The sequence below is a fragment of the Gadus morhua genome, chromosome 16, assembly GCF_902167405.1.
Source record: "Gadus morhua chromosome 16, gadMor3.0, whole genome shotgun sequence".
In the NCBI taxonomy this organism is placed as follows: Eukaryota; Metazoa; Chordata; class Actinopteri; order Gadiformes; family Gadidae; genus Gadus; species Gadus morhua.
Genome location: NC_044063.1, coordinates 26,827,721 through 26,849,197, shown reverse-complemented (window position 1 = coordinate 26,849,197; position 21,477 = coordinate 26,827,721). Strand labels below are relative to the sequence as shown.

The window sequence follows — 21,477 nt, the reverse complement described above, 5'->3', positions numbered from 1 at the left end:
TCTTAGTATCTCTTATTACTTTATTCTAATTTATTATTATTGCGATCTATGCTGCCTATTTTTACATCTTTATTACTTACTTGTAATTATCTTTATTTACTTTATATTGTATTGTTGCTGCTATGTGGCTGTTGAGGAACCTAGCCCAAGAATTGTACTCTTATGCAGAGGCGGACAGAGTACACAGCTTCCTTACTTGAGTAAAAGTACAGATACCCCTTGCTAAATTTTACTCAAGTAAAAGTACTACAGTCAGATGTCTACTTAAGTAAAAGTACTGAAGTACTTGTTTTTAAAAGTACTTGAGTATCAAGAGTACAAGAGTATGTTTTCTAAATATTGCATTACTACTGCCACAGTGCTAACATTTATGTATAGAAACGTCCTACATGGAGTTATGAAAAATGTTAACACCTTGGAGAATGTAAAAGGAATTGAAAGTAAAATCAAGTAATTTTCATCTTTTTACCATGGCAATAGCACAATAGTATACAGTATAACAGTATACTCAAGAACATAAAAACAATTGCTCAGCTTAAATAAATATGCAATATCAGAAAAGAAAATTCAGCTAACAATTCTATGTATGTGTGAGTTTCTCCGTTTTTTTATCAATCAAATCAACAATCGTCTCTCATCTAATTCTGACCATGGAGTTGGCTTTGGCGGAAAGCAAAGGTGATTGCTGATAGGCTGAAGGCTGTCCTAATCAGTTTGAGAGGGAATCACGTTTGAGAGGGAAACAACAAATTGAGGGTTTCCGTGATTCTTCTTTTCTCCTTTTATTTTTTATTTTTCAGAAGGAGTAACGGGTACTCACGGTTATGGATAGAAATGTAACGGAGTAAAGAGTACAATATTTGCCTCTCAAATGTACTTGAGTAAAGTCATGAGTACTCCCAAAAAATGATACTCGAGTAAAGTACAGATCCCTCAAAATTGTACTTAAGTACTGTACTCAAGTAAATGTACTCCGTTACTGTCCGGCTCTGCTCTTATGTAAAATAAGATGTAATAAAAGTAATTCTGATTCTGACTCTGGAGTAGGCAGGCTACTTGTGTGTGGTATAACTATAGGCCTCACTTCCACGAGACACCTGTCAAACGCTTAACTCGTCTCTACATGTCATTTACTCAGGTCAATCATGTTGGCACAACAAAAAAAAACGGGGGAAAAGTAAAAGAGTAAAAGCAAAAAATAATTAAAAAGAAACATTGAAAAGCTGAAAGGAAAGCGTGGCAATTGTAAGGTAAGTGACGGTGTGTTGCGGGCCTACATTATGGTAGAGGCGCGCCCCCGTGGTACCGACGCTGGAGTACACAGTGTAGGCGAAGGAGTATACCCCCGCACGAGGCGCGGTGAAGATGCCTGGTGAGAGGGAACCAGGGGAAGGGTTAGTGAAGAATAACTAGTTCCTCTGTGGTAACGTCGTTTCGTGCTAGGTATGGCTGTGAGGGGTAAATGTTCATCGTGTGGTTTACAGGTTTGGTCTGTCTCGGCTGGGGCGGAATTGGCAAAGAGGCCATGTTTGTAGTAACTAACTTATCTAAAAACTCATAAAACCGTATATGGTGTTGTCCACTATGTGGAGAAGAAACCATTCATAACTTGTGTTATGTTACGTTAGCTTGAAAAATGTCATCAAAAAGAAGCTTAGACTCAAATAATTGACATCATTCGTGAGTCGGCGGTTAGCCTGAGCTGTGACCCGTGAACACGTGACCACTTTACACTGGGCAAAACGTCTGTGTCTACGTCTATGGCTTTACGGCAATGACGAAATATTGTGTTTGTGTTTGTGTGTGTGTGTGTGTGTGTGTGTGTGTGTGTGTGTGTGTGTGTGTGTGTGTGTGTGTGTGTGTGTGTGTGTGTGTGTGTGTGTGCGCGCGCGTGTGTACAGCTTTGTGTCTTACCCAGAGCAGGGTTATATCCGTTTCCATCGTTAGTAGCAATTAAGGTGTAGGGAATGGGAACATTTGTGGTGAAAGGACCAAAAGAGCCGGATCTTGCAGCCATGCTGGCTGAAAAGGCGATGTGGGTGTTTTCTAAGAGAGAATCGTGGAAATAAAGAGAGAAAAAGTCATGATACATAAATATCTCTCCAATGCATCGCATGCATCAACGTACAATGCGCGCACGCTATTTGACATCTTGACCACATCAACGTGCCAAATTGGAAAATTCTGCCGATTTAGATTGACCATTTAATACAAATTTTAAACAGGGACATGAAAATTGCAGTGCAGTCTTCTCAGCAGCAACAGTTTACAATTGAGTGGGTGATGGATTGATTGGACTTAGTCCGTTTTAATTGCATTGCCATGAATATTGCAATAGCCCCCCCCCTGCAGGTTTTACTTGTGAGGGCCTCTGTTTGCATTTCAACGTCGTGGAGCTCCATCCTAAATGCCACCAGCCTGGTGTAGATGCTGTCTTCCAGGGCCGTGAACTGCTTGGCCCCACAACAGCAGTCCTTCTGCCTGAATGCACAATCGCACCCCCAGTTCACACCACAGCTCAGGGTCCCCGGGAGGTTGACTGTGAACAAAGGGTTGGTGATGGGGTGAGGTTGAGGATGACCACTTAAGAAAAACAAAATGATCCCCTGAAATGGTTTGAAAGTAAAAAATGAGTGCTTTCAGGCAGTGATTTATATAGACGGCCAGTGATGGGATCTCATTATGTGGTCCAGTGAAAACAAATTACATTGACAGACCATTTGTTTCCTGCTGTCCAATATCAATTTTGGATGACAAATGTTGACATTGAATGAGATTTTGTTGTTGTTGTTGTTGTTGTTGTTGTTGATGAAAGTGATAAATTGTTTCCTTACTTGCTGTTTGTGCCAATATGTCGATATTGCTGCCCATGCCATGGACAGTGGTGCAGAGGCACAGCAACCCCCACACGCTCATAAGCGACAATGCAACCATCTTCAACTGAAATCATGCAGCGGGGGATTAATTCTGATTTTCAGGGTTATATCTTTTCAAATATCTGAGTTCTTTAACTGAGAGACACTTGCTTAGAAAGTATCTTCACAACCATTCTAACATACTTGACCTTGCATGCATGGTTTTAATGACACAAATATTAACGTATATCTATGGAAGAGGATTAGGGCCACGTGATTTTCTTTTTTGATTTCTGAGAATAAAGTCAGAATTCTGACTTTGAACTTTTAAATGTTAAATGTGGCACCAATCCTCTTCGGTACATGTCTGTTTAAAGGAAAGGAACAATTATTTATTTAAGAACGGTAATTCATCGACTTACTGTACAGGTTTGGCTCGGTGTCCTCGATATAAAGGGATGCTAACACCTGTGAGAGTGTGAGAGGTCTGCTGTTAGCAAGAGTCCAGCAGGTATGAAGTATGCAGGGCTTGCTTTGACCACTTATTGATGTATGTCACATGACCTGATGGAAGGGAACGACTGTATCTACCAACACACATTCACTAACTAACAAACACACACACACACACACACACACACACACACACACACACACACACACACACACACACACACACACACACACACACGCACGCACACACACACACACACACACACACACACACACACACACACACACACACACACACAGATACACACACAGATACACACACAACCACACTATTGTGAAAACACAGGTCTTCAGTGCCAGGGAAACACTGATACCAAAGCCCCTTTCACAATGGGGAGGCAACACCCTGTGAACATATAACGTTTCCTTTAATGTGACAAAACAAGAACACTTGTTGAAAAGTCTTTTTCCCTCATCAGCAGATTTTAGTGGGTCGCTGGGTATCTGATTGCCATCATTTCAGTGGAGCACAATGCTCTCATGGCGTTGGACAATGACCTCATGGCGTTTGTCATGGGGCGAAAGCAGCTGATGAACCGGTGGGTAACTGCTATCAGTTCATCAGAGAAGGCCCGCATTGGTATATTGGTACACAACATAACCTGGTTCCCAAGCTAAAGTGGAACAACCAAGATGGTTGATTAAAGACAAGGCAGGAGGCAGGGTAGGGGCGGCAAGGGGAGGATGGGTCGCTGCTGACGGGGGGCATTGCTTGGAGCTTTTGTTTGATGCAAATTGTTGTTACGTGTGAACTAGACATTTGACTGTGAGCCTTAGCTCGTCCCACACAATGCCAATCCTGTGTGTGTTTGTTTGCAGCATTAAAAGCTGTAAATGGGTTGCTGGTTGGGGAATTAAATGGCTTAAAATTATAAACTAATCATAAACAACACATTAATACATTTGTAGATGGATACTTTTTCAGCCTACCAGCCTATCCAGTGGTCATAGGCTAATTTGAGTTGGACTCAAGGAAAAATTTGAATATGAAACTCAAAAGAACACTTAAGAGTTCAAACATCTCTGCTTCAATAATAGCTATAGCCTTCAGGAGGGGGTGTTCAATGGAGTCTGCATGATCAGGACCACCAGTCGACCCTGAGGACCCTCGAACAATGATTAAAACCCACCCACAGCAGGGTAACTGAGGGTCCACGTGTCACTAAATAGAGTAAAGTCTGCGTGTACCAATATTGAACCGAGGAGCCTTTGTTTTGATGTTACTCGGATCATCCAAATGAGTTGTGTGTGAATGGAGATTTATTGCTGCACGGGCAGCGTTCCCACGGCTAGGCACTCAACTCCTAAACCCAGCAAGGCCACTTGCTGGGTTTAGGAAAACCCAGCAAGTGGCCTTAACCCTAACCCTAACCCTAACCCTAACCCCAACCCAAGCAACACAGAAAGTCACTCTGATCGTGTGCCCCCCGCCCAGTTGGTGTGTGCCTAGATCAGGGATTCCCAAACCCCGGTCCAGGAAAGGCAAGAAAAAAATCATGTTTTATAACTTATGCTATATGAGTCATGTTAATTCCTCCAACACATGGAATCTATAGAGTGTTTTTTTTTACACATTTTGTGTATTATTGGTTTATTCAATTCACACAATTAGCCTTTGTTGCACCCTAGTTCATAATATGCGACTAACCCACTGTAAATTAAGCACTGTAGATGCACTGTGTCTCATGTGTTTAAGTCTCAGTTGACTTGGTTCTCTTATAAATTGTATTATTTCATATATTGCATTGTTGAGGGGAGCCTGAAACTCCAGCAGTTAATTGCTGTTGCTTTAATTGTTGTAAATATGACAAATAAATCATCTTCAAAAACAGCTGCATCCTTTGATTAAAAATTATGCATTTTAAAATGAAGGCATTTAAATTGACGACCGGTAGTCATATATGAATATGCCATATATGAATAGACCGGTCCTTGGGAAAAAAAAGTTGAAACCCCTGGCCTAGACAACCGCATCGAGTGTTTATACCAGGGGCTGGCCGGCCACCACCTGAATGGTAGCGTTAGAAGAAGATTCCTTATTTGTCATTGGGATTTCTGCATTTATCCCATCACTAGTAGCAGTTGGCAGCCACAGTGCAGCGGACAGGGACCAACTCCCAGGTGTACCTCCTAGGTCAAGGGCACCGGCGGAAGAATAACCTCACATTGATGTCTTCTGGTGTGGGAGGAAACCAGAGCACCTGCAGGGAACCCGCTTCAACATGGGGAGGTCACCACCAATGTACTGTCTGGGAGCCAGACTGGTCGTCGTTCTGGTAGTTAAACATGAAGTTGGAATAGTATTCCTATACTGGCTATAGCTATACTGGTAGTTTGAAGTTAAACATTAAGTTTTTATAGTATACCGATACTGGCTTTAGCTATACTGGTAGTTGTACTGGTAGTCAAACTGGTTGTCGTTAGGTGAGTGCTGCATGCATTAAAAATGTATTTTATTGTTCGACTACAAATAGTACCAAATTTCAATACTTATTCATGTTTCCACTGGTGAAATTTTCCTTTAAGTTGACGCTGGAGCGTGAGGATGTTCAGCAGTGTTGCCAGGTTGGGTGATTTCTCCCGCTGGATTGGATTACTTTTGGAGGACGTTCAGGCAGTGTTGCCAGATTGGGCCATTTTCTCGCTCTATTGGGCTACTTTTAATCACACACACACACACACACACACACATACACACACACACACACACACACACAAACACACACACACCTTTCAGATTCTTCAGTTCAATTCATTTTACATTTCTGCATTTTAGCAATGCTTTGCACTCAGCTTTTTCATTCAGCTGTCACTTTATTTGTTTGCAAAACAGTCCCGCTGGGCGTAGGTCTACGTCTATTTACTAGTGGGAGGCACTATTGTAAAACCGATTTGGTTTCTTGAAAACAACGGAATAAAATAACTAAGTGAAAGAGACACGACAGCGGTAAATAAACTTTATTTTACTTAGAAAAATTCTTGTAACTATGCCTTGATGTAATGTTTTTAATTAAAAACATCAGTGGGACCACTTCTATTGCTCTTGGTGCTGAAGGCCCTTCTGCGATACCCTAAACCAACCATGGACCAAGCTGGTTTGAAAATATACAACGCAGAAAGCTGGGAGTATTTTGAAATTGAAATTTGTCTCATACAGAAACAGGCACAGTCAAGTCGTAACAGACAAAACTTCTCAAAACTTTAGATAGAGACTTTTAACATCATATAAGGATCATTTGATTAACTCAATATAAAGATAACTATGTATTATTTCCCATTGGGAAGTGGTTTCCATCTCCTTTGCTGTCATATGAGCTGCCTTAAGTGTTGCCCGTCTTCAACCTAACCTTCCAATCCCAACCCGGTATCACGCGATTTCGTGTGTTTGTGCGCATGAGCACGAAATCGCGTGATACCGGGTTGTCCAATCCGAGTCCTCAAGAGGGCCAGAGCGGACTCTCATGCGTCCATGGCCAACCATGGTTAAATGCTGGACATTTCTTTGATGACTGTATCATTGTGGTAACGTCATATTTGTAATAATGTGTTAATATTATATTGTATATTTTCTTATTTCGCCAAATTACCGAACCACACAGGAGCGGCCCTCTGAATATGGTGTTTTTGATTCCATATTGGGGAAGCACTTGGTTCTGGGTTCAGCAGGAGCATCACCTGACATTGTGTCAACAGTACCAATGCGTTGAGTTCAAGCGGTGGTTCTCCCACTGTTTTTTTTTTTTTTTGCCTATTTAAACTTGCTACTCAAGTGTATGATGTGTATTTTCACGGTTGATAATTCACGGCTATTGCACCTTATCCCTTATGAATCTCACAAAGTAAAAGACAACGTCAAACACGGTTTAAGAATAAAATCTTGATTTATTCATTCTGAATTGACACAGATGCAGAGGTCGCCTACACATGTAATGTATCTTCACCATAGAGCAGGCCTACACACAACCCCATCTAGTACCCCAGCCCAATCTGTATCGAACCTACGCTAAAATCAAATAAAACAAAACACACAAGCACTAGGACGAAGGAAGTCAGGGGGGTTGAAGGCACACACACGGCAAGATGGAGAAACGCTCAAGACGAGAAGAGAGAGAGCCCGGTAGGAAGCGTTGCAGTCGTGGAATGTTCCGAGACGGCTCGCTCGGCCTTAGTCGGTGGAGTACAACAGGACTCCGGTGAAGGTGTTGTAGTGATTGCCGCTGTCACACAGGAAGCAGCCTTTGGGCAGGACCACTTTCACCGTGTCTCCGGCGGACAGCATCAGCGCCTGCACGCTGGTGCTGCTGTCCTCCTGGTCCTGGCTGTTGAGATCTCTGAGGATGGCGGCCGGCTGGTCGTTCACCATCATGGTGGCGCAGGCCGCCAGGTGGGATCCGGCGGAGCCAGAGTCGCTGTACACTGTCAGGGAGAGAAGGTACACGCCGGAGCGGGGAGCAACGAAGATGCCGTTGAAAAGGTTGTAGTTTCCACCCAGGTTGAGGAAGACGTGCCGGTAGATGATGACTTGGTCGCTGAGGAAGGGCCCCAGACACCAGCGACGGTCGGTGAGAGCCACGGAGAAGGCACTGCGGCTGGCTGAAGTAGGGAAGGAGGAGCTTGATTTCATTGAATTATTAACAGAGGAAGAGACAAAATGCAAGTATTGCACACACACTCACACACACTCATACTCACACACACACACACACACACACACACACACACACACAAACACACAAACTCACCTCTCATGTTGTTCAGCACACTCCTGGTCTCAGTCAGGCTGTGCTGTAATTCACCGAGGCTCATGTTGAAGAACTCCTCCATCCTGTGCATCGTCTGCTTCATGAGACAGCAGCCGCAGGAAGCAGTGTCTGTGAGGCACTCTGCACACAACAAACAACACATACGTCTCACGCACACATGGAACCAGCTGAGGACATGCCACCATATCTCTGTTATTCCAATGCAGACGTAGTTTGATTTATTTGTTTTCCTGTTGCTTTACCGTTCTCTTCTGGGCTTGGAGGTTGGACTCTGGTTCCTGAGTCCGGTCCTTCCCAAGAGTAGTTACCTATATTTGACTGTACGCTGGAGGCATAGCATACCAGTAAAGCGAGGAACGCAATTGCTAGAAGAAGGAGATAAGTAGAGTTACACAAGATTATAGATTCTAATCAATTCTATGTCAGGGACATCGTGGGTCACTGGTGTGGCGGTCAAGACACTCTTCGGCCTATTTACCTAGGATTCTTTTTTACAAATAGGATCATGGCCTCTGCTTTTACCAATTCTACGACCGTGTCTCGTTCTCTTACTGTCTCTATCAGTAAAGTGTTTGTCCTTCACAGAAGCCTACCTTTCATGTTGAAGGTGGTCTTCGATGGTTGCCCAGAGATGAGTCACGGCGGTGGGAGCAGATGAACTGATGGAGAGAGCAGAGTGAAGGGCGCTATATACACCACTCAATGGGCTCCTTCCGCCCCTTTTCTTTCTCTTTTCCCCTTCCTTTCACAACACACCTCTCTCTCTATAGTTAGTATCTTGGGATTTCCTGTTGCCTTTGATTTTTCTTTAGAGGGAGTTTATGGACACCTCTACAGATATGTGTGCGTGCACGCACACACACACCCAAACAAACACTACTCTTCTCTTTTAGATGTAGGCCAGGTATTGTCCTCTTAGTAGGGAGTGGATTAGTGTGTGCATGGTTTATCTTCTTCACATCATCTTATAAATACACTAACATGCCTGCCTCTGTATTACCGGTCAATTTGTCCATTTACCTTATTGTGTATCCATAATTTTGCAAGCGTAATATATGTAGGAGATTTGGGAAATTATATTTTATCAAGATACTTTCAATAAGCCATTCATCACCAATGACCCGTCACATTGTAATTTTTTGGAGCAGATGTTATCCATGAGCAGGGAGAGAATAGACAGATAATATTGCGGGGAGGGTCATATATCCCTGCCCCGAATTTGGTGTGTATTTTCCAACACAGTCACACTATAATCCAGTACTTAACGCTGTGAAGGCAATGGAAGAAAGCAACCAGGTCAACAAAGTGTAACATTTCCTCTCTTTCTTCTGTGAGATGAACTCTCTTATTGAATAAAAGAACAATGCGATCATCTAATAAACTTGAAGCATATACTTCAATACAATGCCAGTAAAATAAATGTTGAATTCGAAAACGAATTTCACTACACAACAAAGAAAACACATATTGCAAATCTGCCAATTCCTTTATTTATAGATATGTAGATATTTAAGTAACAGTGGTATTTGAATCATAATTTGTCTTGATGACTCAAATGTTGAATAGAAGAACAAAGAACATTTGCAGTAATTACACAAAACCAGTTTTGGCCAGAGAGGGTTTGGATCCTCTATAGGAGGGCCCCATCTTCTCAGTCTCATTCCAGTTGGCACAGCTGCACCGAGGCCCCGGACCCCGAACCGAACCTGAACCCTGGGTAAAGCGGTCCGTTGAACTGGGTCTGGTGCAAGTGAATGAGGTGGGCGTGGCTGTTGGCGATGCGGTAGAAGGCCAGGACACCAGAGCTCTGATCCAGGTAGACACCGACCCGTCGGGCCTTTCGGGAACCCAGCCGGGTCTCCCGGCCACCGCACCAGAAGGAGAAGTCCGTCCCGGACCAGTACAGGCTCCATGAGGAGGCGTTGTGGCCCAGCCGGCTCTGGTCGTCAGAGGTCTTGCGCTCCATCTCCTTGTAGGCCACACCGATAGTTATCTGAAGAAAGCCACAACACGGGACTTAAGCATCAGAGACAGACAGACTCACGACAAGTGACTGCATGAAAGGCTAATTCTCTCAAGAGCTGTTGGTACCCGAGCAGACAATTTAAATATCAAGTGATATTTTATAAGCGATTGAGCGTTGAGCGTTGAGAAGGATGAGGTGGAACGAAACAAGGCCTGTCGGTTTCTGATGATGATTCAAGCACGGGTTTGTTAAAAGAAACAAACACAAGACTGAACATCATTGAAGCACAGCACTCGCTCCCTTTCTCCATTATACAGTCCATCCTCCCCCTCCTACCTTCAGACCGGTCCATTCCACCTCCCAGTAGAAGGGGCTCCCAGACAGCGGCTCCCTGCAGAACACCTGTCTCCAGAACTGGAAGCGCTCGGGGTTGACCGCGGGGTTCTGGTTCTCCAGGCGCAGTGTGGCCTTGCGCCCGCCCTCCGACAGCAGGATGTGGCGAAAGGCCGTGTTGGGGTCCATGGTCGGCTCGCAGCGGACTAGGAGGGCGGGTTGGTGAGAAGGAGAGAGAGGAAGAAAACCAGAGACGGATAAAAAAAAGATGTAAGAAAGAAAGAAAGGAAGAAAGAAAGAGACAGAGAGAGGACAATTTGGCAAAAACAAGCCCTGAAGTACGGGGGTGCCGTTGAGTCAGCTGGTCACAGTCACATAGGATTAAATAGAGAGACTGCGTCCGAGATGAACTGGGAGATCTATATTCTAATGTTATGCTTTGTGTACATTTAAACTAGCAATTTATTGCCTGCATAATTGAAATTTTATTAATTCTTTGCAGCCTACAAAAAGCATTGCATTCCATGCATGGGTTGTATTTAGTATAAATACATGTCTGTATACGGCAACAGTTCGGTCAATTTAGAATTGTATGTACAAATACTGATTAAAAATACCCAAGTAAAAAGGGTACACAGTCTAGACTCACATTTCAGCATATCTTCTCTGGTCTTGGGCTTTAGGTCTGTGTTTTCTGCTGTCGCCATAAGAGATTCTAGAAACGTAAGAAAATATATTTTTTTACGTTAAACGTTAAAAAATAAATTCTGTTTATATTTCCCAGGGCCAAATACGCAATGTGTACTGGGTCTGTATTTGTCAACTGTTGCTTGAAATGCATGGTTTTGTACCTTGAGGCAGATGGGGCAGGGGTGTAATGGCCGGAGCTGATGCTTCATACGATGATAGCCATGAAGACAGAGGTGGGGGTGGGAGATTGAGAAATGAAAGTGTATCGTAGAATAACCATAGAATAAAGCAACTCTGTTCATATACTAAGAGAAGGTCATTCATTTACCCACACTGGACACCCAAAGTGGGGGAGTGAGGGAGAAGATCAAAACATGTCTTTCCAGACGTTAGAAGGAAAACAGTCAATTGTCACTAGGCCTTCTTTCTTTTTTATCAAACCTCTTGCATGCAGCTTACTTGTCTTTTCTGAATGCAAATGACCATGGGAATATCAGTGGGATACTTGGATTTATCTTTACTACTGTTTAACACCTTCACAATATACATTTTAATGATGGTTTAATGCTGAATTACCCGTGTTTACTTGGGCAGCTTCGCTCATGTCATCAGTGGCTTCGCCTTCCGTGTCCATTTCCCCATCAGCCAATTGTGCAGGAGTGGTATCATTCACTAACGATGAGAAGAATTCTGTTACAATCCTCTCCACGATACCACCCAATGACCTTCCAACATTCCTGTTTTTGCTTACACACACACACACACACACACACACACACACACACACACACACACACACACACACACACACACACACACACACACACACACACACACACACACACACACACACACCACGGTCTGCGGGAATACTCGATTCTGATTGGATGCAGGGTGTGCATTAACTCCTGATATACGGACACCTGGACAAGTAGTTCCGTCAAATTGTCTGTTTACCGTTCTCAATTAATGCGCTAGCTGGCGTATCGTCTCTAAAATAGTAGTAACCATAGCAACGGGAAACGAAACAAAGCTCAGCGGACTATAATACCTCCCGCTACCTCCCGTTCTAAAGTCGTAGCTATGGTCCGTCCTAATTACTGGAGGAGTGAACAACGTTTCCGTTGCATGAGAACCCAACGGGCGTGTAATGGTGGTTCCGGGTATTAGTCGGTATGTTTTGTGGAAAACGTTATGTTCAGATTGTAAAACGCATGCAAATATAAATTAATGGTCTTAATTTGGTCACCGTTGGTAAGTGACCGTGGTATAAGCGGGATAATGCCCTTCGAGGTGTCCATTATCAGGAATTAACAGAACCGTGGTACAGAGGTACTGACCCAGTCTAAAGATCTTAGCCAGGCTTTCCTTGGAAAGGTCCTGTACAGAGTTCTGAAGTTCTGACAAGGCAGCGTGGATTCCATCTAGGGCCTCATGTTGCTGGGCCAGGCCACACTCTTTCCTCTCGGCTTCCACCAAGGGCTCAATTTGATGAAAGTTCTGTAAAATAAAGAAAAACAAAACACATAATTAATTCATGTGCACACATTGCATTGCTGTACACAATGTAGTAATGACAAGATTAGGCACAGCTCCTCTATGTTTTGGCACCGCAGTGGTGGAACGTTCTCCCTGCCAATGTCAGGACCGCAGAATTGCTCACCAGCTTCCACAAAAGACTCAAGACTCACCTGTTCAGAGTTCACCTAGACTCTGCATAGCCACCTCCTCCCACCCCTTCTACTTATTTTATGTTGTACGTCTTTGCACTTGATGTATGTAATTATTGTATGTTGTACTTAGTTTCAGTACTTAGTTATGCAGCATGTTATCCTAACGATCCTTGTTGTGTAAAGGGAATGGGTTAACCAAGCAATTGTTAGTGCTTTTCCCTTGGTTCTATGAACGTCCTTACTGTACCGACAGCGATATATACACAGCGATATATTGTTGTTTCACCTTCTCCTGACAAATGTAGTTATTGTGAGTCGCTTTGGATAAAAGCATCTGCCAAATGCCCTAAATGTAAGTGTAAGCACAAGATATACAAACATATTGATATCCTATAGACATCGAAGGGGTGACGTTGATGCATGGCCTCAGAGTACGCTGTTTGATTGCTCAGCGATATGCTCTTGCCAGACCTTTAAAAAGCCAACGTTGTCCTGCATGTCCACCAGTTTGTCGATCTCCTGACTTCTCCAGTAAAGCTGTGCCGCTTGCTGCTCCAGCCTGTGGATGTGGCCCTCAGCCCGGCTGCCCAGGGAGGCCTCGTGGGAAACCAGGAGCTCATCCACCTGGGTCCCCATCAGCTCCAAGCCCTTTCTCAGCTCCAAAATTAGATGTGCGCTCTCTTTCTGCAGAGCCTGGACAGAGGCCTGTAAACATAAGTTAGAGAGACCAAAGAGAAGGGGGAAGGGTTAACGATAAAAGGTGAAACCATGGAAATCCCAGAAGGATACAAGGAAGTGATGAAGAAATGTAGATGCTTTGGAGGTTATTAGCTGACCAAACCAAAACTAGCTTACTTTGTGTTGCAGTGCAGCCAGTGACATCTCCTTCAAGTCTTCCTTAGTATCCTGTAATCCAATTTGAACAGCAGCCTGCATCTGAACTAGCTCCTTCTGTAGAAACACACAGATACCAAAGTTAATTCAAGTAAATATCAAAAAGAAAATACAAAATATCCGTCGCAAAACAAAGACTGATCACAAAAACAAATGATATCAAACATACAAGCTTCCTTTGCCATTTTTTCGACAGGTGTTTCATACTCACCTTCACAAGGCAAAACAAGGCCTCTCTAACTAAGGAATGATTAGTTTATTTTGGGCTACTTACACTATTATATGCAGAAAACAAGTTAAAAGACAATGCCATCCACGCCATACAGCATGACATCTGCCTTGTTATAGGGTGTACCTGCTTCGCTCTCCTCTCTGCCTCCGGTGCGAGTACACAATGACCCACATGTCCACACTGAGCACACTCCTCACAGACGTACTCCTCGTCCTCTCGACAGTACAGGTCCAGAGGCCGTTGGTGCCGAGGACAGATTGTGGGAGCCAACGGAAAGGGAAGCTGAGGATAAAGCCCCCCCTGTCTCCCCGGGGCCACCCCTGGAGCTCCTGTACCTGGTCGGACAGTCTCCAGGTAGTTGTGGATTGACGGCAGTGGTGGAGGAAGGGGGTTCCTCTGCTTGAAGCTGACTCTGAGCTTCTCCATAGCCTCCACCAGCAAGGTGCTGCGGGACAGCGAGGGTCGCGGGTTGAAGACCTGTCTGCACTGAGGGCAGCTGCAGCAGCTTTTGTTCTTCTCCCGGTCCCAGTGACCTTGAATGCAACGCAGGCAGTACGAGTGGCCACATGGTAGGGTGGCAGGGTCCTTCATGGTCTCCAGGCAGACTGAGCAGACAAAGGTTTCCTCTTCAGCCCAGGCAGAGGCCATGGTGAAGTCAGTGCTTTCAGAGTAAGACCTCCTGAATGTGGGTAAGAATAGTCTAGTCACAGGCATAGACTACAGACACAGACACAGACACAGAGAGAGAGAGAGAGAGAGAGAGAGAGAGAGAGAGAGAGAGAGAGAGAGAGAGAGAGAGAGAGAGAGACTAGCTGAAACACCACTTCACATGCATCACCTGCTAAGGTTAAGGCACATGTAAGAACTGGGTGGGGCTGGAAAAACAAGTGGAACAAGGAGCTTCCATGAGTATTCCAAAAATTTCACCAATCAAGACTGGTGAGGTCAAGGTGTATCGACCGTCTTCGTTAACACACGATTCATTACAGTCACGTGATATATGGACAGATAAAGAAGATACACAATATATACTACTCTACTTGTCGTTTGATTGTATTAAAAAATAACATCACGGAATCATAATCATCACTCATGAAAATGAGAAGGAATCTGAAGAAGCCAGACTTGTTTTTCATCTCCAAAGACAAAAAGGAAGTTATCAATCTTATTAGGCCGCTAAAGGCTGGAAATGGACCTTGCGTTCAAGTAGACTCGGAACACGAAAAACATGATCTCTCTCTTCCTATGTTTCCAAAATAAGCATAAGTTGCTGCCAAATATATAGATATATATATAGATATATTTTCATCCAGCAATGAGCTATAATGTGCCAAACTACCAACGGGCATCCATATGTTTTGCCCCCCCGAGTTAACTTACTGCGTAAAGGCAATGACGTTGGAAGTCGGAATTTCGGAGATCAAACTCCCGAGTTGTCTTGAACGCAGCAGCTCACTCCTGCGTGCGCGCAAACTCTCCGTGTTGTGCGATCACACATTTCAAGGTGAGCCTGACTTATTATTCATTTTTTATGACGTCAACCGTCTTTCGGTATTCGGGATGCATAAATATACTATGGTGGCTGCTAGTTTAGGAATAGCACATCATTTATTGTGTGCTAATAGTGTCCTGCTACTACATAGTGTTACTTCAGTAGCCTGTGGGACAGCTAGATGTTAACCTGCACACTGGTTAGCGTTAACTAGCTGGTAGAATAGCTGCAAAGTGGACAGTTTCACAAAGAAACGTTTGTTTATACATTTGTTTTATTCTGAGTCACTGTTGCACAGCCAATGAGGCTAACCTTGCTCACTGACCTGTTAGCAAGCCAATATGTCCACATGCTATGTTGGATTTATTGACGTGCTCCGAGTGTCCTGCTTGTTTACATGACTGTTTCCAAGTGTAAAGAAGCTCATGTTAACTGACTACTTCAACACTTAACGTTGTGATCCTGAAGGCTGAACATACTAGTTCCGCTACTCACCAGGCCACTTGGTAACAACATCTCTCACCCCACCAGCAGGTGACGATCCTACTGGGAACTTATTTATACAGTCTAGGGTGGAAACCTGTTTTATACAGTCTAGGGTGGACACCTGTTTTATACAGTCTATGGAGAGGACATGTTTTATACAGTTTAGGGTGGAAACCTGTTTTATACAGTCAATGGCCCAATCTCCAAGTGAGCCTTGAGGCTAAGGACTCACGGACTTAATTGATCTTAGGTGCTAAGTGAGTGAGTGCGTGAGGCCACATGGGCTCAGATAGGTATATATTGGACTGGGACAGCTTTTCACGAGAGCACATGTTACCTTGGCAACGTTTAATGACAAAGATGCTGCTGACACTGCCGGTTTGGGAATTCTCTTTTTTTTTTGTAAATGCAATGAAAACAATCGGCCAAAGCAATTTATTGATATTAGAAAATATATTTATACTTTTGAATACTTCAGTATAAAGGATGTATTGAATTAGATGCTTATTGGCCTACACATACTAATCATAATTCAAAACGGGCTACATTTGGCTGAATTATAAAAGGTATAATTAGTAATATGAAGAGCTCTTGTTGTTGAGCTGATCCAAATGATCCGTCTAAAAAATGCCCACCCAATTCCCATCCGGTCGCACATTGACAGTAGCGTCGTCTGTTGTTAACCTTCCTAATTTCCGGATTTCCCCTATGGTCTCCGAGTCCGCGGTAAACGTCAAAACGCTTGAACTGTGGGTAATTCGCTTAGGTGAAGTCTGCACTGGTGGGGCAGACCATGCTGCAGGCTAACGGGCCCAATTCCAATGTCCGGACTCACAGACTTTATTGCGCGTTCTCGCGAAATTAGGGTTTAGGGCTGTCTCTAAGTCAAATTCCAAAGGGCGTGAGGGTTTGAGTCCACACTTATCGAGCCCTTTCCGTGAGTCCACATCAGTGCAGGCTTCACCTAAGCGAATTACCCCCGAAAAAAAGTAAAAATTATATTTTCTAATATCAATTAATTGCTGTGTATTGTTTTAATTGCATTTACAAAATAACAAAAAAGAAACTAAAAATGAGAATTCCCAAACCGGCAAGTGTCAGCAACATCTTTGTCATTAAACGTTGCCAAGGTAACATGTGCACTCGTTAAGTGCTGTCCCAATCCCATATACCTATCTCAGCCCATGTGGCCTTACACACTCGCTCACTTAGCACCTGAGATCAATAAAGTCTGTGAGTCCTTAGTCCTCAGGGCTCACTTTGGGATTGGGCCACGGAAAGGGCTAGATAAGTGTGGACTCAAACCCTCACGCCCTTCGGAATTCGACATTGGGACAGCCCTAAAGCCTTAATAATTTTGCGAGTACGCACATCAAAGTCCGTGAGTCCGGACATTGGGATTGGGCGTATGTGAGAACATGTTTTATACAGTCTGGTGAGGGCATGTTTTATTCAGTCTGGTAAGGACATGTTTTATACAGTCTGTTTAGGACCTGTTTTAAAGAGTCTGGTGAAGACATGTTATATACAGTGTATGGAGAAACCTGCTTTTTCAGTCTAGTGAATCAAACATGTTGAATATTAATCTGAGCTTGGTCATGAAATTTCAGAACCTGCACACTGTGCGCCATGATACTTTATTGATTCAAAATGTAGGCTTTTTAAAGTCAATACTATAAATAGGAATATTAGTGAACGGTGTGAAAGTTTCATTCATCAAAATCGATCTTCTTCAAAAAGTAAGAAACTCAAATGTATCAAGTGTTACAGTATTTAATACTCCATAATATGTTTTGTTACGTTTCAGAATGTTGAAAGGTCCTCAGATGGGTTCCTGCCATATGAGGGGCTTGCTGGTTGGCGTGAGAGACTCCTTATACAGTGCTTCTCCAATGGCTCCGCCTGGGAACATGTGCAGCAAGTGGTGTGCATCTACAGGCTTCAAGACTCTCAACTCCTCACAGAAAAAAATAGCAGTAACAGCAGGAGATGTCTCATTCTCCAAGGCGACATCCCCCTCTGTTTCAGCTCCTGCACCACCAAGCTACGGCTGTGGACATTATCTTCTGAAGGCTGCTTCACACCAAAATCTCAAAATCAGAGCTGCTCTGTCCGTCCATCCCCAGCCTTCTCCGCTCGCACAGCATCCAATAAGGCCGGAGCGCGGGCAGGGCTCCATGTTCAACTATCCAACACAAACATCCAAACGTCCCGGTACAAATGGTGACCCGGCAAACCACATGAAGCCTCTTCCACTACAGGACAGGCTGCAGAGCATTAGCCAATCACCGGTATGTATCAACCCCGGTCATAACCAGGGTGGCATATTTCCGCCTCAAATGATAGGCTCCGCAGCACAAAGACCAGCTGTTGCGGCTCTCTGTCGCCCCGCCCTGTGGAACCAGAGCAGAGGCCTTCACCAGGCCTGCCCCCGTCAGGCCGCCGCCCTGGGCCACTGCCTGTCCCCGGAGAACGAGCAGAGGTGCCGTGGCAGCCTGGGCCGCAACCTGAAGCTATACGAGGCAGGGCGAGGGCTGGCTCAGGCCCACGGAAAGAGCCAGGGGAGATGGGCATCCATCCTGGTGACCCTGTGCTCCGTGCAAGGCGAGCCGGCCTTCCTCTTCACTCTACGCTCCAGCAAGCTGAAAAGAAATAAGGGAGATGTCAGGTAGGTGCCTTGCCTGTGAGTCATTTGCCTCAGGCAATGTGCTCGTGACAAATGAAATAAATCACGATACGAGATTCAAAACGTACCATTAGGCGATACAGTGTAATGGCCGTATCAGCACCATGAACGACCCCTGGATTGCATTGAACCCCTGGGCAATTATCGGACAATCTATATAGAAAAACCTATATAAAGATGAATAGAGGCATCTATCTATTTAGATTTTTATCCATTGATTCATTTATTTTTTTATCTCCCATACCATTGATAGATTTTGGTAGTCTGTGTGAAGTTAGATCACTGTTTGTTTGTGTGTGTGTGTGTCTGTTCAAGCAGCCTCACCCTGTCATGCCCGTTGGTTGTGTAGCTTTGCAGGTGGCAAGAACGATCCATCAGACAAAGACGTGGTGGACACGGCCCTGAGAGAGGCCCGGGAGGAGCTTGGCGTTACCGTGGCAACAGAGAAGGTGTGGGGCCTTCTGAAGCCACTCAGGGAGACAGTAAGTAAATAAGGCTACCTGGTGGTCAGACTTCCATACGCCTCAGAGGTTATCACAAACAGGTAGATGTTGGAATGGCGCCTGGCCTAGTAACATTGATGGTAAAATAGAATGGTTAAATAAAATTCAGTATAAATATCGTCATGAGCTGAAACAGCCTGCCTGCCGGTTTTCAAAGCCAATCTTCTAATATTTTTCATGATCTGGTTGGAAACCTTATCAACGCATAACATGATTAACCAAAATAATTCAATAATTGATATTCTACTTCATAACTTCATAGCGTATAACCATTTTTAAAAATATTTCGATCTCAAAATGATATTTTGTATACAATTGTGATTCGTTTATTTGATATGTTATATTATGACTAAACCTGTAATATACTTAAGCAATAGATCACACCAGGCTGTGGTATGTGCTCATTATACCACTGTTAAGGGGCGTTGTCCGGACCCGACGTGCAGCGGAGGGCCGGCGACCCCCTTCACAGTGGTATAATGAGCACATGCCACTGACTGAAGTGATCTATTGCTTTTATACAACAGTTACTGTTATGGCGAAACGAAAGTCGTAGACACACTACATTTAAAAAGAAACCAAGAAAGTCAAAATAGCCGTTTTATCAAAGAATACAAAAAAGTAGTCCCTCCTGGCTGCCGCTATGCATCGACGGTCGCTATGCAACACACTTTAGCGTCCCTCCGAGAGAAGGCTCCGATAGAGCGGTTCGCCGGCAATTTATCCTATGGAGCAGTTCACTCGCCGTGTGCCTAAGCTTTCGTTAGTCTCTCCATCGCCTTGCTCACTCCCGGAGTAACAACATTTACACCCTCTCCATCATCCAACATATGATTTACTTTGTAACTGTTTCTACTTCCAGGCGCGGAGTGATATGCAAACTTTCACAAAATGATCGGGCGTCATGGCAGTTATGTATACGCTCATTATACAACAGTTGGGAACCAATCAGATCGCTGGATTTAGGTCCCCCGTTGTATAATTTTAGATATACTTTTTTTCTAGTATACTTATTTTTACATACATTAATATTCAATTTTTTTTTTAATCTTTCTAGAACTCTATGCCGTGTCGGTAATTGCCGGCATCTTGTCATAAGAATACCCATGGTCGGTGTAACTCTGTTGTTGTTTGCATCAGTCATTAAAAGACTTTAACCTGACCTTGTATCTCTCTGGTTCTGTCTAAAGTCAGGCATGATGGTTGCTCCAGTGCTGGCTAACCTGGGCCCCATTGAAGACCTGTCCTTTAAACCAAACCCAGAAGAGGTAAACTCACGTGGTTCCAGTTGTCATTCAAACTACTGTTTCAAAATAATCTCGTGAGCAGATCTCCACAAAAATGTCTGTCCCCTCTGTATTGGTCCGCAGGTAGAGGAGATCTTCACCTTGTCCTTCTCCCACGTGGTCGACCCTTCGAACCGCAGATACACACACTTCCGGAGCGGCGACAAGTACGCTTACACGCTGCCCGTGTTCAACAACGGCAAGCACCGCGTGTGGGGCCTGACAGCCGTCGCTCTCGACCATGCCCTGGCAATCATCGCGTCGCCCTAGCAACCTGACTCGCATCCTGACAATGTGAACATTTTGGAATCATGATGTGAAATCCAAGGGGCATTTATTGAATGATCTTCACGGCAATTTGTTGATTTGACTGCAAAGGATATCGATCGGCCTGTTTATGAGTTTGCGCTCGCCTAGCCAGGGGTCAATGGCACTCGTTGGGGGAGTGAGAGGAGCCTGGCCTACTGGTTTGAGGACATAGTGAAACAATGCATTAATGGAGCAGCTGTTTGTTGCATTGACAATTGAACATCAATGCAGTGAAAATGTTCCGTTGCATTTGGTTTCATATATTTATAATTGTTCTATATATTCTTAACATTTAACTATATCCTTTATATTTAAAATAAATACATTTCAGTACACTCAGGAAGATAATTCTCAGAAATATACATAAATCGACAGAGCTATTATTTATTTTCCTTTCAGATCATATAACCCTTTATTGATGGCATTCATGAATGTCAAAAGATTAGTCATTGGTTTTCAGCCACTGTTTGTAGCATGTACATTGTGATTATGAAGTACTCAGAGATTACCTCTTCAGTGCCATTGATATGGATGGCCCATTGAACAGCTCCTCCATGTTGTTGTAGGCAGGACCCTATTAAAAGGTCTTTCCAATGCAAATCAACTGGCTGATTAAGATTCACTTCCCTGCAGAAGAATTACCCTGTGTACTGGACTTGATCACTGACAATGACATATTAGGCATACTGTTGAGTAGTCGATTAAATAAAGCTATGTGGGAAAAGCAGTTGTCTGTATTAAAAGGTAGCAGTAATTTTTTAACGGCTAACAATTTCAATAGAAATCGTAGCTTACA

General features: G+C 43.9%; 4 protein-coding genes across 5 annotated transcripts in view; 1 reads left to right on the top strand and 3 right to left on the bottom strand.

Moving 5' to 3' along the window:
• cbln18 (cerebellin 18) overlaps positions 1-3,387 on the bottom strand; it is a 4,184-nt gene extending 797 nt beyond the window's left edge. The window contains exons 1-5 of the mRNA XM_030380615.1: positions 3,278-3,387; positions 2,835-2,940; positions 2,360-2,539; positions 1,915-2,046; positions 1,278-1,369 (exon numbers count right to left, since the gene is read on the bottom strand). Of these exons, the coding sequence (XP_030236475.1) occupies positions 1,278-1,369; positions 1,915-2,046; positions 2,360-2,539; positions 2,835-2,934 (504 nt within the window). The 5' untranslated portion in view covers positions 2,935-2,940; positions 3,278-3,387. The remainder of the gene's footprint in view (positions 1-1,277; positions 1,370-1,914; positions 2,047-2,359; positions 2,540-2,834; positions 2,941-3,277) is intronic.
• Positions 3,388-7,225: 3,838 nt separating this feature from the next.
• cbln20 (cerebellin 20) lies at positions 7,226-8,808 on the bottom strand. The gene is made up of 4 exons (XM_030380616.1): positions 8,725-8,808; positions 8,374-8,496; positions 8,111-8,251; positions 7,226-7,961 (listed from the first exon to the last, which is right to left on the bottom strand). Exons 1-4 carry the CDS (start codon positions 8,729-8,731, stop codon positions 7,534-7,536), a joined length of 699 nt encoding a protein of 232 aa, XP_030236476.1. The 5' UTR covers positions 8,732-8,808; the 3' UTR covers positions 7,226-7,533.
• An 804-nt stretch (positions 8,809-9,612) lies between these two features.
• ftr86 (finTRIM family, member 86) lies at positions 9,613-15,413 on the bottom strand. 2 transcript variants are annotated; one of them, XM_030380579.1, is made up of 10 exons: positions 15,300-15,413; positions 14,043-14,598; positions 13,649-13,744; positions 13,265-13,498; positions 12,461-12,620; positions 11,697-11,792; positions 11,282-11,323; positions 11,080-11,145; positions 10,434-10,636; positions 9,613-10,124 (listed from the first exon to the last, which is right to left on the bottom strand). In XM_030380579.1, the coding sequence occupies exons 2-10, from the start codon at positions 14,565-14,567 to the stop codon at positions 9,789-9,791; spliced, it is 1,758 nt and encodes a 585-aa protein (XP_030236439.1). In that variant the 5' UTR covers positions 14,568-14,598; positions 15,300-15,413; the 3' UTR covers positions 9,613-9,788. The 2 variants fall into 2 exon arrangements, with proteins under 2 accessions (XP_030236439.1, XP_030236438.1); XM_030380578.1 differs by lacking the exon at positions 15,300-15,413 and having other exon boundaries at positions 14,043-14,929.
• Positions 15,336-21,408, top strand: nudt8 (nudix hydrolase 8). Its single transcript, XM_030380597.1, has 5 exons — positions 15,336-15,423; positions 17,705-18,565; positions 18,933-19,065; positions 20,277-20,354; positions 20,457-21,408. The coding sequence occupies exons 2-5, from the start codon at positions 17,706-17,708 to the stop codon at positions 20,640-20,642; spliced, it is 1,257 nt and encodes a 418-aa protein (XP_030236457.1). The 5' UTR covers positions 15,336-15,423; position 17,705; the 3' UTR covers positions 20,643-21,408.
• The last annotated feature ends 69 nt before the right edge of the window (positions 21,409-21,477 follow it).